Source organism: Nansenia antarctica (genome assembly GCF_963989245.1).
Source record: "Nansenia antarctica genome assembly, chromosome: 17".
Lineage (NCBI taxonomy): Eukaryota > Metazoa > Chordata > Actinopteri > Argentiniformes > Microstomatidae > Nansenia > Nansenia antarctica.
In genome coordinates, this window is record NC_137687.1 from 8,590,176 (window position 1) to 8,609,104 (window position 18,929).

At 45.6% G+C, this 18,929-nt stretch overlaps 1 protein-coding gene across 1 annotated transcript; it reads left to right on the forward strand.

Annotated features, from left to right (window-relative positions):
- Positions 1 to 1,126: 1,126 nt before the first annotated feature.
- LOC308172354 (uncharacterized protein) lies at positions 1,127 to 16,369 on the forward strand. The gene is made up of 6 exons (XM_080547266.1): positions 1,127 to 1,149; positions 11,097 to 11,641; positions 11,727 to 11,801; positions 11,897 to 12,062; positions 14,660 to 14,950; positions 15,381 to 16,369. Exons 2-6 carry the CDS (start codon positions 11,099 to 11,101, stop codon positions 16,220 to 16,222), a joined length of 1,917 nt encoding a protein of 638 aa, XP_080403392.1. The 5' UTR covers positions 1,127 to 1,149; positions 11,097 to 11,098; the 3' UTR covers positions 16,223 to 16,369.
- The last annotated feature ends 2,560 nt before the right edge of the window (positions 16,370 to 18,929 follow it).

Genomic DNA, 18,929 nt, shown 5'->3' on the forward strand with positions numbered 1-18,929 from the left:
TGGTCCTGAACCGCCTGTCCGAGGGCAGCCGAGCAAAGTGTTCGTACCCAGGGTGGGATGGGTCTCTGGAGATCTTGGAGGCCTTCCTGAGGCAGCGTGTGTTGTACAGCTCTTCCAGAGAGGGGAGGGGGGCGCCGGTGATCTTCTGGGCCGATCTCACGACTCTCTGTAGCGCATTCCTCTCTGCGGCTGTGCAGCTGGAGAACCACACGCAGATGCAGTAGGTGAGGATGCTCTCCACTGCGCAGCGGTAGAAGGACACATGATGACATCACTGTCCAGTGTGAGTCTTCTCTCTAGCATGATGACATCACTGTCCAGTGTGAGTCTTCTCTCTAGCATGATGACATCACTGTCCAGTGTGAGTCCTCTCTTTAACATGATGACATCACTGTCCAGTGTGAGTCCTCTCTCTAGCATGATGACATCACTGTCCAGTGTGAGTCCTCTCTTTAACATGATGACATCACTGTCCAGTGTGAGTCTTCTCTCTAACATGATGACATCACTGTCCAGTGTGAGTCCTCTCTCTACCCCATGCAACTGTTGTGGCCATTTCTGATATGAATATAATAGAATTTGCCATTTAGCAAACGCTTTTAATCCAAAAGCGACTTACAGGGACATTCCCCCTGGAGTAATTGAGGGCTTTACTCAAGGGCACACTAGTGGTGGTGTTTCAGGCAGGATTTGAACTCACAACCTCCGATCATCAGTCCAACTCACTAGACCACCACTGGCGTCCGTATATGTCTCAACTCTGACGACAACACTCGAATATGAGTTCCACGTCATTTTATGCAGTACGAAACGTGGAACACTGCCTCGTCTGCGGAATGATTGACACATCGGTTAGGTGCTTGTGTGACGTACGAAGCTTCGTTCAAGTAGTCACGTTTTTTTAATTTATTTTTTATTGACACAAGCATCTTATGTATCGAGGCACATTGCGTCGGAAGATCGACGCCGTGTCGTGACTAGTGGTGTATTCTGTTTCTTTACATTATTATTTATTTAAATAGGGTAATGCCATAGTATTACAGTTACTACGGTAATGTGCACGACAGTGTCGTAAAATGTGAGCTGGGGCGTACGTGAAGCCACACTCTACCCGATCCGGCTGACTGGACATTCCGTGATTTATTACAGGTAATATTGTATAATTATTCATGTTTACGAGGGTAATGGTCATGTGGGAGAATATGTAGTTGATGTCATTTATTTAAAAAAAAGTAAAAAAAAAAGTGCTGTAGCAGCTGCGATGTTGTTGTTGTGGTTGTTGATGTTACGACGGTCCCAGTTTACGCTAAGCTAACGTGCTAACGCTCCGGTTGGTGGAGTGTAACTGTGCCAGCTAGCATAGGCTGTGTTCGAAATGGCATACTAGCAGGGCTGAACTGGGACAAAAATTAGGATCTGCCATGTGGCTCAGACCGGCCCAACACAATCGGTCCGACACCGCCGATCAACATGCTGGCAGTCTGTTGAATATACCATTTGTCCCCCTATAGAGCGGAGTAAGTGACATGGACAGCAAGTATACCAATGCAAGTGTGAACCAGTGTACTCACTCACTGTTGACGTACTCCACGGTGATGAGACATGGCTGCTGTGCTGAGCAAACAATACCCATACTCAATACTGTTAAGTAGTTGTATAACAAAAAGCTCGGCAGTCATAGGAATAATTACAATGATTTATTAACATTTTAATACTGTTAAGTAGTTGTATAACAAAAAGCTCTGCAGTCATAGGAATAATTACAATTATTTATTAACATTTTAAATACAAACAATATCAATTATCACTCAATATAACACCACTGTAAAAAAATGTGCAGACAATGCAATAGGGAAGAGAGAGAAAGACACACACACACACACAAGAGAAATGTGAGACATGGTACAGCAACACATGTAAAAGATGGCTATAGCTGAAAAGATTGGATACTCACCCAGTTCCGAAAGGCTCAGCCCTTTCAATCTCCACCTGGACAATTAATGGCCATATCCGAAAGATAGTGAGAGGAACAGAGTAGAGGGAGGGGCAGAGATAAAGAGACCAAGGAGTGAGAAGACATGATAAGTGATTACATAACTGATTCAGATCAGAATCTTCTGGGAATCAAAAAACTGATTTGCAGAATGTCTATATAGTGTATACTCACCAAGTCAAAACGCTGCCTGTGAACTCCAGATCAACCAACACAAACGGAAAGGCTGCAGTCTTTAAAACATGACAAGGGAAGGCATCCTATGAGACAGAGAGAAATAGAGAGAGAAAAGGAGAGAGATTAGCATTTGTTTTGCAAGTCTGTGGCACACTCCCGCACAGTAGGTGGCGGTGTGTGGCACACACATCCCTGAGACTGGACTAGCCTAGTGATGATGTCGGGGGTTTTTCTCTCTATGATTCCGACCCCGCTAGGGAACGTGTGGGTCCCCATTTTGATATTTCTACTAACCTAAAGCTTGTGCCTAAGTTCAATGAGCGAGACCTTGACTCGTTTTTTTTACTATTTGAGCGAGTGGCTGAGGTTAGACGTTGGTCTGATTCAGACCGCATCTTGCTCCTACAGAGCGTGATTACGGGTGGAGCCCAGGAGGCCTACTCTGCTCTAAGTAGGGCTGACTGTAGGGACTATTCCTTAGTTAAAACTGCAATTTTGCGTGCTTATCCAGGGCTCTACGCTAACCTTTTTCACTAGGAGCACATGTGCTCCTAAATGACAAATGTTAGGGGCACACAAAGAAATTTAGGAGCACAGTGAAAAATGTAATTATAACACATTTTTATTAGTGATTTTGCCATTTTTGCACCAAAATCACACATTGGCCCATGACTACAGCCCTACTAGACGCAGAGTTGATGGCATTGTATTATGGTAACTAGCTGTGTCAAGTTCTCCTGGTTAGCAGCATGTTCATTCATTCATCCATGTCATGCCTGTCAGCTAGCAGCTAGCAGCCCAGCCAGGCTTTAGGGCTAGGTCTGTCAGCTAGCAGCCCAGCCAGGCCATGCAAAGGTCTGTCTCCATGCTGCCCACCTCCCTGCTGCTGGGTCAGGCTACATCAGTCACACACGGTGGCCAGACAACTCCACATCTAGGGGTATTAAACTACCCCACATCCAGATGACCAGTCCCCAGCCCCATGCTGCCCGGGGTGGTGACATGTGGAGGTGGCCAGCCCAGCACGGTGCCTCTGCGGCGGCTAGCTGTTAGCACACCACCATCCCCGGGGGTCCCACCTGTCTGCCACACTCAAGTACAACATGTTGCATTTTCATGCCATTAGGCAGCTTGCTTCCTAGGGTTTCCTAGGATTAGAGATGCATTTGGACTTCTGGAGTACCTCCACTACTTTCAATGGGTTCTGAAGGTCTGAGAGCTTTCTACTTTCTACCCTGGGTAGTTAACCCTGGTTGTAACCTTGGGTTCAAATCTGGAGTGTGTGGGACCAAATCTGTAGATGTGGTGAGCTAATGAAGCTAATGAAGCTTGAGATGAGAAAAGGGCGCTTGTCTCTTTAAGGCCCAGGAGGGAGTTAGCGATTAGCGATGTTAGCTTAGCGCCAGTTTAACAGAAGTAACTTCACTTTTAACATGATTTCCCGTGGTCGTAGCGGGCTGGCTGACGGCTTAAAATGTGGCCACACGGTTCGCGCAGATTTATTTTTAGAATAAAATAAATAAAATAAAATAATAAATCTGTACTCGCACAGTGTGCTCGTGAATTTATTTCTCTAGTCGCACAGATGTATTTTTAGTCGCAATTGCGAGTGAAATGGTCGCACTGTCGAGCCCTGTTATCAATTGGTTCCGGAAGCGTACCGCCAACGTTTTAGAACTGCAAAGCGGCGTAACGAGCAATCTCATGTTGATTTTGTCCGTGAGTTGACGTTACAGTTTGATCGGTGGTGCTCTGCCTCATCTGTTACCAGCTATGAGGAGTTGTGTCAGTTAATTGTGTTGGAGCAGTTCAGAGATTCTGTTCCTGAGCACCTTGCTGTATATCTTGGTGAACGCGAGGTGTGTACAGCTTCTGAGGCAGCAGTGTTAGCTGATAACTTTGTTTTAACGCACAACGGCAGGTTGGGGGAGCTACGTGCTCGTGACTGGGACCGCAGTGAGAGGCGGAGCTCATCTGGGTTTCGTCCTGTTAGTTTTGAGGCGAGGAATGAGACCCCGTCCTTTAGATTTGATAGAGGCTCACAGGGAAGAGGAGCCTGTCGCTACTGCCGGGGGGGAGGTCACTGGAAGAATGAGTGTCCTGTCCTTCAGGGCAAAACCAGGTCTTTTTCTAGTCCTGAGGTAAAAACGGTTGTGCTAGCAGTTACTGAAGATGCTTGGTCTACACCCAGTTTGTCTTGTGTGCAGCCAGATGAGAAATCTCTGGTTGTTTCAAATTATCCACCTTTCATTACGAATGGTTTTGTGTCTATCCTTGGGAGTGGGGAAAAGGTTCCAGTTAGGATATTGCGTGACACTGGTGCGTCTGAATCTTTTGTCCTGAAATCTGCCCTGCCATTTTCCCAGCTATCTGATACAGGTGACAGTGTCTTGATTAGGGGAATTGGACTTAACACTTGGTCGGTCCCATTGCATAAGATTGACCTCTTTTCAGACCTGGTACAGGGTGAAGTTGTTGTGGGGGTGCGGCCGTTGCTGCCTGTTAAAGGTGTGGAGGTTATTTTGGGGAATAATTTAGCGGGTGGACGCGTCTGGGGTGACATATCTCCACCGTTGGTTGTGAAACAGTGTTTCCCTGAGGTGTTTCCATCCTGTGCTGTGACAGGTGCGCTGAGCCGTGCAAATGCTGTTCCTACACCTGACCCTGTAACTAGGGTTACAAGCAAGGCGTGTGACCTTTTGTCAAAATGTCCTAGTGTAGTTACTCGAGATGACCTGGTGACGAAGCAGAGAGCTAACCCTGTTCTTAAAGTTCTATTTGAACAGCTTCTTACTGATGACGAGGTTGTTGCGGGTTACTACCTGCAGGATCAGCTGTTGGTGAGGAAGGGGGTTCCTCAAGGAGATTGTTCTATGGGTGATCCTTTTGTTCAAATTGTTGTCCCTCACTCTTTACGTGAGATGATTATGAGGATGTCACATGCTGTGGTTGGTCATTTAGGGGTCCAGAAGACCTATGACCACATTTTGTGTAATTTCTATTGGCCTCGTGTGAAGAGAGATATCTCAGCCTACATTAGAGCATGCCATTATTTGCCAGACAGCAAAGTCTAACCAGCTTACAGAGTCTGTACCATTGTGTTCTGTTCCTGCCATTGGTACATCTGTTGATCGAGTTGTCTGTACAATTTGTGTGGAAGTGCCCAGCTCTCCTCCTGGTCCTGTGGTGGCAGCGCAGGAAGGTGAGGGTGTAGCTGGCCTTGTTTGTGTTTTTGTAGGAAGACTGATTAAATCAGAGTCTCTTGCTGACCTGCTACTGTCTGGGCTTTCGGAGCTGGTAAAATGTATGTTGGCCTGGCAGCTCTTCTATTGTTTTTTATTTGATGGTGGCGGAGGCTTTTTCTGTTCTTTGAACCAGGGGGTCGTGGTTACATTTTTGATTGACCCTGGTTGAGAGTTAGGGATGCTCCGATCTGGATTTTTGGGGCCGATACCGATCACCGATTTTTTTCCTCAAGATCAACCGATACCGATACCGATTTAAAAAAAAATACATAACTGTAGGCCTACTGACTGGATAGCCTACATATTTTTTGCTTTTTAGACAAAAGTTTTGATCCATTAGGCACCAAGCAAACGCAGACCCATTTTTATGGCATAGTAAAAGTCTGGCCTATCACCCAGTTAGGGCCTGAAGCCCAAGTCAGTCGATATGGCTGTATAAAAGACATCATAAACGTGGCCTTCATGGTTTACATACTGTTACGTCCTCCTATGTTTTCTGTTCAGTTATCTGTCTTCCCCAGGGAAAAAAAAAAAATAAAATCGTTTTTTGCGATCGGCCATTTTTGCCGATCACCGATCGAGTCATTTGGAGTGAAATCGGCCGATTTAAATCGGTGGCCGATAAATCGGAGCATCCCTATTGAGAGTATGGTTGTGGTTACCGCATCTTTTGATTTTTTGATTTTGGTTTTTCCTGGTCATCAGCCTCTCCCTTTTTGTATCCTTCCCCTGGCTCTCTTCACTAGGGTTGGGTACCGTTTGGGTTTTATCCGGTACCGGTACCTAACCGATACTTTAAAAACGGTACCGGTACCAAAACGGTACTTAATTCGGTACTTTAGATTTTTTTAAATGACATATATATATATATATTATAATAACACGGTCGACAACATTAAACAGCTTTTCACTTTTTTATTGCTGAGGCACAATATATATTAGTTAAATATACACTCAAATTAAAATAAATTAAAATAAAACTCCTGAGCCTTGGGGACTCCATTAAGCTGGCGGTGCCTATCGTCGGTACTGATGTCGAATAATACGAGTACACACTTGTTCGGCAGCCCCTCAAGGACATCAGAATATTCTTAGAAAAGGGATCTAGTGAAGAGGCCTGCATAGCCCCCAGAACCAAGAAGACCGAGAGGAAATATAACTCTGATGAACTGGAGCCCTCCACCTCGTCAAAATCCAAACTCTGTTGCCGCTCAGCTACTACTACTCCCCTCCCCCTCTCTGGTCCATGATGACATGACGATTAATTTTTCAGACACAGTAGTAGGATAAGGATATATCTACATGATGTATACATGATCTGACACAGTACCCGAATATCAGGAGATCCCCGATCATGTTGTCCACCTCGCAGAGACGCAGCCACACATCCGCACTACGTCATCAACAGACGCGTCGAATCCTGGAGTGCACTGTCCAATCAAAGGCTTGCGTTCGTAAACTCGCTCAGAGAGCGTCGCAGCGCACACTGGGCCCGACGTCATAAGGGGAGCAAGTCATTTGATTGGACAGAAGGCATTCCACGAGTGGTGATCAGAATTCCAGAACGAGTTTACGGAACGCACCCATAAGTCGAGCGTCGCGTTATGCCAACCCGCTAGCGGAAGTTGCTATTAGCAACCTTCTCGTTATCCTTCCGTACTCGCTGCTTTCACTGAGTGGACATTTAGGCGATGTGACGCCACGAGTCACCAGTAGACACCGGAGCGAGATAGTACCGAAATCTCCTTTGCGATTCGGTACGGGTACATACCGAATGTAAAGTAACCGGTACCTACCGGTACCGATTTTCGGTACCCAACCCTACTCTTCACCCTCTTAAATTGCTTCCATAGGCCGTGGTTGCTGAGGTGTGCGGTGTGGCCTGGGGGGGGTGCTGTTGTGGTGAGTAGGTTGGTGCTATGGGGCTAAGTTTATTTTGTAAATTTGACGTTAGTGTTTTGAAATGGTTTTGGGTCCTTTTTAGTCCCCACATTTTATGGGGGGGGGTGTTACGGTCTCCTCCCTCCACTGCTGTCTTGTTCTGATTGTGTTGCAGGATGGCAGTGGAGAGAGGGGGCCTGATTGGCTGATGTAGCACACCTGTACCTATTTAGGTTGTGCATTGGGGATCAGTCCCTATCTCTCTCTCTCTCCATACAGGTTATGCTTTTTTGATTCCTTTGTTAGTGGCAACGTTTTGTTCCTTTGTTTACACCTTACAACATTCCACATTACAGATCACTCACCCACACCCTACACAACTGATAAACTGACTATCACATCCCATTTCTCAATGACTTATTTTCTTTAGTTAATAATAAAAGAATAATTTACCTTTACCCTCGACTTGTCTCCCTATTTTGTCACTTTCCCTGAGCCGGGTTAGTGACACTTCATTGTCCCACAGTATGACCCTCTGATATGAGTCCTTGATGAAGACTGCCACGTCGTTTAGTAGACTGAACAGAGATCCACTTTCCAAAACACTTCCAGTCGTGTCTGCCAGGACAAGATTCAGTACATGGGCATAGCACCATACATGGACATGAGTAGGAGACTGGGATGCCATAAGTGCTGAAAAGCCTCTGTACTGACCCTGCATATTTGAAGCTCCATCTGTTGAGTTGCCGATGCACATGGCCTTGTCCAGTTTCAGACCATCCAGGACCCCAGAGAGCAATTCCACAAAGTATTGCCCTGTGGATGCATGGCACTTCACCACAGCAACCAGCCTCTCATGGACTTCCTCTGTCACGTACCGAATAACGACGGCACACTGATCCTGGCTGGTTATGTCCTGTGTGGTGTCGAGCTGAACAGTGAACATTCCAGCTTTTTGTATGTCACTTGCGATGGTCTCCTGAATGAGATGACCAATACTGTCTATCACTGAGTTTACAGTGGTCTTGGACAGTAAGGTGACGAGGGACCCTCTACCTTTTGTTCCACTGGATGCATGCAATTCTTTGCTCTTTTTAATGCACTCCTCAAGATGCTCTTTGAGGCTAACATTGCACTTTCCTATTATAAGGATGAGCTCCAAAAAGTTGCCATGATCCAGGGTACTGTCGTCCCACTTGTATGCTGCCTCGTTCTCCACATGCCTGTAGCTCAAGACCCTCTTGCCTATCACCTTCACCACATCCACAACACACTCCAAAACCTGGCGTTTCTTTCTTACTTGCTGCCTATGAGCAGACATCTGACTGCCAGCAAACTTGCTCTGGATATCTCCTTTTCTACTTCTTAGAAAATAGGCTTCAGCACACTTTCGGTGTGTAGCACTCTTTTCATGCTCCTCCACATTCTGTTGCGCACATCTCCATCCTGTCATTCCAGTAATAAATGTTCTGGGGTCAGTGCTATTGCCAAATGCCATACAGACAAAACAAAACAATGTATGCTGTTCTTCGCAATATGTGAGCCACTTCCTACTGGTGCCATCTGCACATGTGAAATACTTTTGTGCTGCTGTATTTTTGGTTCTCTGCTGAGGGTGGTAATCTAAAAAGTGATCTAGCATGGAAGGCTCAGGACAGGCAAAGTAATTGAAGTCCTGAACGTGGCACTCTGTTTCCTCTGTTTCATCTTTTTCTCTCTCCTTTTCCTCTCTTTCCCTGACACTCTGCTTTTCTGGGGAGGGCAGCAGCAGCTCAACCTGGTTCAACAAGACATGGACAGAGAAGTAAACTAACTGGTTGTCAAAATCAGCAAAGTTCTCATTTACATGTACACACAGGCTGCATGATTGCATTATGTTACACCAGAAGCCCAGTCATTTCAAATGGAAGGTTGCAAGACAACATTATTGGGTTGCAGACTGCATGAGTTTTATTTCTCCATGCAATAAAAAGCATTCATTAGTTCTGAACTAGGCTAGTGTAGATTTTAAAAAAAATATTTTTATTTTCAAATAAAAAGTATTATTAACACCCATTGTTGGTAGGCCTATTGCATTTATGTCAGTGACAGTGATACCTCAACTTGCTAGCTAGCAACAAAATAGAAAGTCACAAAATGCAGAACACCCCCATCTAACGTTAGCTATAGAGTCCACAGCCAAGCAGCACTAACGTTACACCACGAGAGAGATCACTGTGTGTGCATGAATTCCAGCCAAGTCCTGTTGAAGCGCAATGCAATCATGCTGCCTGTACGGGTTAGCATAAGTCATAAGACATTCTCTGCTGCTGCTCCCTTAATCTGGCCAATGCAAGCGACTAACATAACTTTGCTTTTGTAAAACCAAGTAACAACATTGCTTACCTCTCTAGCTGTGTCCTCTGTCTCCTCCTCAATTGCTAACGGCACATCAGTGCTAACGTTAGTTAGCGGTAAAGATTTTGCTGTGGCAGCTGTAGTAGGCCTAGCCCCCACAGTCGATGCAGAGAACATATCTGTCAGTTTCTGACATTTTGAGGCATCCTCTGCTAGCTTCTTACTTTTTTTCTCCCTAATTTTCTGGGCACCCCCTTTCACTATCTTATCTACGGACATGACACTGTACTTGGGTTGTCGGCCGAGGGATCAGAGTGGGGGAGGGGCCGATGGACAGCAGGGCCTAAGCATGTGATTGGGCCAGCCCATGTGTTAGTATAGACGGGGCCGCCGTCGGGGGGGGGGGAGGGGGGGTCAGGCGGCCCGACCGGCCCAAAACTAGCGCGGTCCATCTGCCAGCGGGCAGAAAGATTGTATGGCCAGTCCAGCGGTGCATACTAGCATACTGCATACTACATACTGCATACTAGCATACTGCATACTAGCATACTCAATTAGTATATACTGACGTATGTTTGCTCTCCATTATCATTTAAAATCCATGTTCAGATTGACACAAAGCAATATTGTAAGTACGAAATATCAAGTGTTGGATTGATAGCTTTATATATTAGTCATCATTTGTTGGGAATATTACGTTTTAGTTATTATTTTGTAGCTAGATTGTTAGTTCAAAAAATAACGGACTTTCTAGCTAGCCACTGTTTGTTTACATCCTGTTGAAACATGTTTTGTGCTGTTTGTCTTGCAGTTTTTACCAGTTCAATATACCTGATTTGAAAAGCCACTCTACGCCTCTTTCTTTGATGGACTTTATTGGCAAGGTTTAGCTTGATGTTAATTTAAATTAAAATGTTGCCATTTAGCAGACGCTTTCAATCCAAAGCGATTTACAATTCCGAATTACAGGGACATTCCCCCTGGAGTAACTGAGGGCTAAGTGCCTTACTCAGGGGCACACTAGTAGTGGTGTGGTTTCAGGCGGGATTTGAACTCACAACCTTCCGATCACAAGTCCAACTCACTATCCACTAGACCACCACTACCCCACTACCCTTTTCAGGTACCGGGGCTATAATATGTATTCAAGGAAGCGTTGTTTCATCTCCAAAGCCTTCTCTATGAAGTCTTCATCCAATCTGAGGAGAAGCTGTCACGTGACACGTCTTCTTAGAGCAAATTTATTGACAAATTAGCTTACATTGTTTACAAAAATCACTTTCATAGCGTCTTAGCTGGAGTGTCCATTCAGGAACCTTTGTGGGTGCCCAAATGGACAGTATGCTTTGGGTACCAAGGGGTGATTAAGTGCATGGCATGGCTAGGTGGCGCTACAAAGTATTTAATTTTTCAACCATCTAAAGAGATACTCTCTTCTTTTTTTTTTCTTCTTCTTCTTCTAGTAATGGCTGTTCCGAGGCCTTCCTGCGTCTGCCCGCTGTGCAACAAGAGGCTGGTGGCACTGCCCAAGCACCTAGTGAACCAGCACAACGTGAGGAACAGTAAGGAGAAGAAAATCCTCCTGGATCTGGCGACGGGAAGGATAAAGATCCAGAACCCTGGGGAACCCTGTCCGGCCGTGGGCTGCCCTTATAAGGGGAGCGGGCTGGACAGGCACCTGGCGGGTGGACACCCGGAGATGTCGTCTGCCAGGCTGGAGGCCCTTTTTGCAGTGGCCAGGCGGGCGGAGGCCGTGAGCCAGTTGGCAGCGCTGCGGGCCGACCCAGCCGCCGCCGGCTTGATCAGCACCTTCGACCTCGAGGTGCTAATTGACGATGGTGCTGACCCTGGTGTGACCCCTCAAACCTCTGCAGAGGAGCTGGGGTGGGGGTGCACCCACCCGGAGTGCCAGAGCAAGGCGGAGAACCAGGCACGCAAGATCGCCCAGCTCGAGGCAGAGCTGGACAGTCTTCGTAAGAAGTACCGCCGCGTGAAGAGGAGGCTGCCGGTGAGTGAGTGCAGAGGAGGAAAAGGTTAAAGCACTTACACTTATGCATGCCAAAATATTAATTCTTTCACTTTTCCTTTCATAGGAGGAGGGGGCAGCAGCAGGGGCCAATGCAGGCTCCAAGAAGAGAAGCTGTCGAGGAGAGGAGGCGGGACAAGAGGTGAAAAAGGGGATGGTAGACTTCATTAATATGTTAATCCATTATCCATTATCCATCTCGTTCATCCACTTGTCTTTCTACGGGTCACGCACGAGGGGGAGGAGCCTGAGGAGGAGACCGAGGCCGGAGAGGAAGAGCCAGGGGTGGCTACTCAGGCCTGGGAGGAGGAGGAGGCTGGAGAGCGTCTCCCAGAGGACGTTCCTGCATCGGGCAGCGGCCGTGGCTCCGTCATGTGTAACGATGTGTTCCCCTGCTCCATGGGTAAGATGGAACACTATGGGTAACTGTGTTTGTGGAGGGACGTCATGCTAACATTACATTTTAATCACATATTTGCCTGTCTTCTTCACAGAAACCTAATAATAATAATAATAATAATGAACCAAATATAGCTCTTAACTCTTCGACCTGTTAAATACATCAACCGAACAGCACACCTGTTTGTCCAAGAGAACTTGCAAGTGGGGGGATCGAACATTCCATAACATTGGCAATATACAGCAAAGCGTGACCCACTCGTTCTCACCCATAATGTCTGTGTAGTGGTGGTTTCACGTCCTTTTCCACTCTACCTTGTGCGTGCGTAATCAGTGAAACCAAACAAATACGTCCATTATGGATCCTTGCGCACCACCTTTTTGAAAAACAAACTCCTTGGCTAGTCTTGGATCTTTGAAACTCGTCACCTGTCCATCTGATGTTGTTCATCAATGTCGCTGGGTATCTCAGGCCGTAGCGAACTCCTTCACAGCCCCGAAGTAGGCCTTTCACCTCTGTGAAGGCCGCCTGTTGCTTACTCACAGCCTGGGGGAAGTCTGGTAGGATACGAATCTAGTCACCGTTGGCTGTCTTCACCTCATTTCTATAGCCTCCTTTAGCGGCATCTCTTTTTCTCTTTTTTACCCATGCCCGCGGTGGTAGGTTATCTTGCGTCGGCTTGCTGCGGAGAGTGCGGTGGTTCCCGGTCTAGTGTCGGAGGCTTCTCAAGGCCCCTCAGAGCCTCCTTAAGCATGGTAGCCACAAACTGAGATGGGTGTTTTCCATGCTCACGTCCCTCCTTCACTCCCGTGATGCGGATGTTACAGCGACGGGTAGGGCTGCAACAACGAATCGATTAAATCGATAAAAATCGATAATGAAATTCGTTGGCGACGAATGCCATTATCGATTCGTCGTTTAAAAATAAAAAATAAAAATAAATAAAAAATTTGTCTGGTTTTGTTTCCATAACAAACCTACTTCCTGTTGACGCACGCCACGCTGTCTTGCGGCCGGTGTAGGCATCGCGAATCATAGCGCTACCTATGGCCGGAAAGGGCAGAACCTATGACCGGAACCGGAAAAGTGGGAAAATCCGGTACCTACACCGGCGCGGTGGCTACATTTAAATCATGCTACTCAAAAGCCTTGAGAGTGAAGCTGTCTGCTGTCTGCTGTCAGGACATGCTAGTGAGTTAGCTAGCAGGGTTAGCTCGCTGCTGCCGCTAGCTGACTGTCACTACGCTGCTCGTCCAGCTGTAGTCTGCGTAGCTGTGCTGAGAACCAGAGCACTAACTATGTTTCTATAGAGGAGGGTTACACTAACTATGTTTCTATAGAGGAGGGTTACACTAACTATGTTTCTATAGAAGAGGGTTACAGCTAACTTCCTATTGTTTTATTATATAAGTCCTGCTGGGCTCAGCCCTTCGTCTCCTGCTCTCCATGCAAATGCGTTAGTGTGAGTTCTGGCGAAGCGTCAGCTAAATGACTGTAATGTAATGCGATAGCCAGTGAGTGTTTGCTCGCATTCATGAATTCAATATTGCATGACAAGTGTATTTAGCTAGCTGGCTAACGTCAGTGGTAGAGCAGAGGTGATAAGCTAAAGGCTAGCTAGTGGTAGCCTACCAAGCTACCCGTGAGTTAGAGTGAGGCACTGACTGTCGCCTAGCCTATTGTATGGAGTGAGAGGACACATTGCATTGTTTTGGAGCATATCTGTTATATAAAAACATTAGTGTCTTGTCTGTAGCCTATATTGCACTTTGGGTTACTGACCTTTACATTAAGCAAAGTTATTACCTAAAACAATGCATGTATTGAGCTAGATAAGAGTCCAACTACTTTATTGAAACAATCTACCGCCATAGTCCATGGCCTGTTGTTAAACCTATTTGATGTAGCAAAGCCTTTTTTATTTATATTATTTTTTATTTTTTATTAATAGTTATTCATTTTGCACATGTATATGTATAGGCCTGGCTGATTTAGAAAACATAAAATAAAATTTGCAAAATAAATCCCCCCCCCCCAAAAAAAAAGTAATCTTTTTTTCCTGCTTTTTTTGTATCCGATTAATCGAAACAATAAACGGCAGATTAATCGATTATCAAAATAATCGTTAGTTGCAGCCCTAGTGACGGGATCTTGCCTCCAAATCTTCGCATCGGTCCCTCAGTGTGGTCAGAACCCTTCTCATGAGCTCTCGTATCGAGGTTCTCTCCTCAGGTCATCTCGGTGTGGTCACCGCAGTATTGGTTACCGCAAAGCGGTCCTCACCCATCCGGCGTCGTGCCGTGTACTGGCAACGCTAACCCCCGATCAGGGTTTGCCAGGTCGCTTTATCCTGTCTTCTCCGCTGGCACAGCTGTTCCGCGCCCGCTTAACGAGCCCGCGCTCACCACTGTGTTGATTGTCGGACGCGTGCGAGCAGATAGTGGCAATTGTCGATCACTCTGCCTAGGGGCTCGGGGCGCTGTCCATCGTACTCTGCCCCCGGCTTAGGTGCGCTGGTGAGCGGGTTGCCACAGTATCCACTGTTACGTGTTTGGTAATCTGAATGTTGGGTAAATTGCCTCTTTGTTTACCCTACATAGATCCATCTCCCAGCCCAGCTACCATGTCTGAACCCAAGTCCACAGAGTCCCTGGGTTCTGGCTGTGGTTCTCCAGCCCAGACAAGCACACAGTGGCGTCCAGAGATGGTGACAGTGAAGCTGGAGAACTGCAGTCAAACACTGGAACACGATGTGGTGGTGAAGGAGGAGGAGGAAGAAGTGGAGGAAAAAACTATGATGGTGAAAGAAGAAGAAGAAGAGGAAGTGGAGGAGAAAGATGTGGTTGTGAAAGAAAAGGAAGGAGGAGGAGAGGATGGAGAGGAGAACAATAGTGAGTTGGAAGTTCATGAATTTGTCTAAAATTAATATTTTAATTATTGTACAACCTAGTCAATGCTCTATGGTGTTTAAACATTAACCATTAATTAATAGAGAAAGCATAACTAGGCTAGAGAGACAAGGCATGGAAACAAGCATGGGGTGGTGGGTGTTACAGGAGTAGAGCCATGCTGCTGAAACTCAGCCACCCCTCAATCCACTAATGGATGAATATTACTCACCATCCAGTGTACAACTGTAACAGTCAATACTTGCTTAGTATGACAGCGTGTTTTTATTTTCTCCCAAGTGTCTCTTGAACTCTGTTCAGTCATGGCGTTCTACAGATGCCAGATGTTGTTACTTCTGGCACTGCTGAGTCGATGGAAGCACTACTTGTTGCTCTCATGTTTCTCATCCTGTCTGTGTTGCTATTCTTACAGGGGAGAGCTCCAACCCAGGCTCAGAGAGTGAGTCCAGCTTCACCACATCAGGAAACCATAAAGAACCACAGGCTCACAAAGGAAAACATACTTACCCTTGCCCTCAGTGTGGGAAGAGTTTCAGTAGCCTAGGAAATCTAAAGAGACATCAGAGAATACACACAGGAGAGAAGCCATACCACTGCTCCCAGTGTGAGAAGAGTTTCTGTCAACTAGGAAACCTAACGGTACATCAGAGAATACACACAGGAGAGAAGCCATACCACTGCTCCCAGTGTGGGAAGAGTTTCGGTGAACTAGGAAGCCTGAAGGTGCATCAGAGAATACACACAGGAAAGAAGTCATACCACTGCTCCCAGTGTGGGAAGAGCTTCAGTCACCGTCAAACTCTAAAGGCACATCAGAGAACACACACAGGAGAGAAGCCATACCATTGCTCTCAGTGTGGGAAGAGTTTCAGTCTATTAGAAAACCTAAAGGTACATCAGAGAATACACACAGGAGAGAAGCCATACCACTGCTCCCAATGTGGGAAGAACTTCAGTCACCAAAAAAGCCTAAAATCACACCGTAGAACACACACAGGAGAGAAGCCCTACCACTGCTCTCAGTGTGGGAAGAACTTCAGTCAACAACACCACCTAAATTCACATCAAAGAACACACACAGGAGAGAAGCCCTACCATTGCTCTCAGTGTGGGAAGAGGTTCAGTCTATTAGAAAACCTAAAGGTACATCAGAGAATACACACAGGAGAGAAGCCTTACCACTGCTCCCAATGTGGGAAGAACTTCAGTCAACAACAAAGCCTAAATTCACATCAAAGAACACACACTGGATAGAAGCCACACCACTGCTCTCAGTGTGGGGAGAGTTTCAGTGAACTAAGAAGGCTAAAGAGACATCAGAAAACACACATTGGTTAGAAGCCATACCACTGCTCCCAGTATGGTAAAGGTTTCACACACTGTCAGGGAATCAAGTGTCTATAGCATCGTTTCTCAACGGGGCGTTCAGACAACATCGGGGGGCGCTGGAGCAAATATTTTTTAAAGGGGGGCGTTGAGGTGTTCTTGGGGGGGCGTTCAGGCATAAAGTAATTTTCTCATGAAAAACAGCTGTGTTATTACGGGCACATTCGTAAATGCACGAACGGTCAGTTCGCTCGGACAAACCGTGTTTTCAGTCAGAGCGCCCATCTGAGCGCTCTGAACATGGCCGGGCTCTGTGACGCAGACACATGTAGCGCAGCGCCCAAGAAAATAAAAGTGAGTGTCATCAAGAAGATGGAGAAGCTAAAAACTCAGCTAGCAAAGGCAGAGCTTTTGATAGTTTCCAATGTGTCTGGGTAAGCTGCATTGTAGAAGAATCTTGACAGTTCATGTACAGTGCAGAAATTGCAATACTATGCTACGATAGAAAGAACCCCGGTTCATCCCATCTGTAACATCATGTTGACCAATGCCCAACTTCTATGAGTGTTTTCCTTGTAGGCTATGCTTGAGTGACATATGTTTCAGTTTGTGGGCTCATTGTAATTGTTGCGTTCGCTTCGTTCGCTTCCTTTCAATACAGCTTATTTAATTTAGTTAAAATGAGTGCTAATACCATACCACCATACCAGAACATCACAGCAGGAACAACCTATCTCAAAAAAGCGATCGTAATAAACCAGTCCTGAAAGTTCTCTGTCGCTTACCAATAATCGAACCTAGAGAAATCAGCTACGAATGTCCCCTCCCCTCGCAGGTTCATCACAGTATATTACATAAATGTATTACTGTTAAGTGTTGTTGTGGATGTTATCCCTAGTGCCATTCTGAGGTTAGCATTGCGATGTGTTTGCAAACTAAAATATACGATCGCTTTTTTGTGATATGTTGCTCCTCTTGTGATGTCCTGGAAACGAACACATCAGCTGCAGTGTCTTTTGTATTGATCAGCTGTCAGCAGTGTTATTACGGGTACGTTCGTAAATGCACGAACGGTCAGTTCGCTCGGACAAAACCGTGTTTTCAGTCAGAGCGCCCATCTCTGAGCGCTCCCAGAGCGCAGAGCTCTGAACTTTGGGACATGTTTTGATATGTTTTGATATGAGAAATTCAAAGTGGTCAGTTTATGAAAATAATACCATAGAATACTAAATAAAATATTAAAATAATAGCCCCCTAGCGTTTGCCGCCATATTGTGACACCCCCCCCCCCAAAGTCCAATCAAAAATGAATAAATATTAGCATCATAAAACAGCAATTTGGAGAAATGCAACACCAGCACACTTAAAAAAACTAACAATGTTAGTTGTAATGTACAGTTCTGCAGCCTAATGTTTGTTCTGCATCGGACATGTGTGAAATTGCTGCTGTTCCGTAGCAGTCTGTTTGTATTCTCTGATGTTGTCTGAGTTTGTTTAACACTCAGAAACAGCATTTTTATTCACATTCACATGGCTTTTCTGCTCTCTGGTAAACTAATGATAATGATATTCCAACTGCCCAGGTAAATCCAATCTATTATTTGGCATTCAGTGACATGCTCTTTAAATTATATAACACAGAATATTAGTCAACATTAATATTTAGGGAAGAAAATAAGCCTACTTTTTTTGATGGGGGGGGGGGCGGTAAGAGGCCTGGATAATGGACAGGGGGGCGCTGGCCCAAAAAAGGTTGAGAACCACTGGTCTATAGGTTTCCAGGGCCCTTCTCTGTCAGGGAGACATGTTTAATAAGACTGATGAGAGACAGGGAAGGATCCATCTATCGTCTCCTGAGAGGAGGGACAGCGTGAGGACAGGATACAATGCTGATGTGATGACAGTGACGTGATGAGACCCGGGTTTAAACCCTGCCCATCTCCCCTAGACTGATTCTATGAAGCCTAACCTTGAATTGGAGACTAGATTTGAAGTGATTATTATTTACTACATGTACAGTGAAATTGTACAGTCCTCAAAGACAGACTAAAGGCCCCAGTGTTAGTGTATTTGGTGTAGTTTTTCTTATTGACCAGTAGGTGTCTCTCTAATGTTACTGGAAGTTGTTGAACTGTAATAAAATCCCAAATGCGTTTCAAATGAAAGCACTGATTGATGTATTGTAATGTGCATTATTGATTGATTGATTGAAAACTTTATTAGAAGATTTGCAGAAGTAGGTACATGAAAGTACATATTACATACAAGGTCAACTAACAGGATAAAAACCCAAGAAAGCCACTGGCTTATTTCAATTGGGGTCCTTGATTCTCAATTCATCGTTACATGTAAGACAGACAAAAAAAACTAGTACTATCTACAAGATAATACAGACAAATAACTATTACTATCTACAAGATAAACATACATCCATCATGGGAAGAACAATACAACAAAACATAAGGTATGTACAGCGGGTAGGACAGGTGGGGACATACACCACAGGTGGGGGCGGGGGACAAAACACAAAGTATGTACAGTGGGTAGTTCGGGTCTTTTAATCTGATTTTTGATTTAGAGGGTCCAGTTACGGATTGCAGCCTCCTGTAAATGTTTTTTGAGAGTGGTTTTGAAG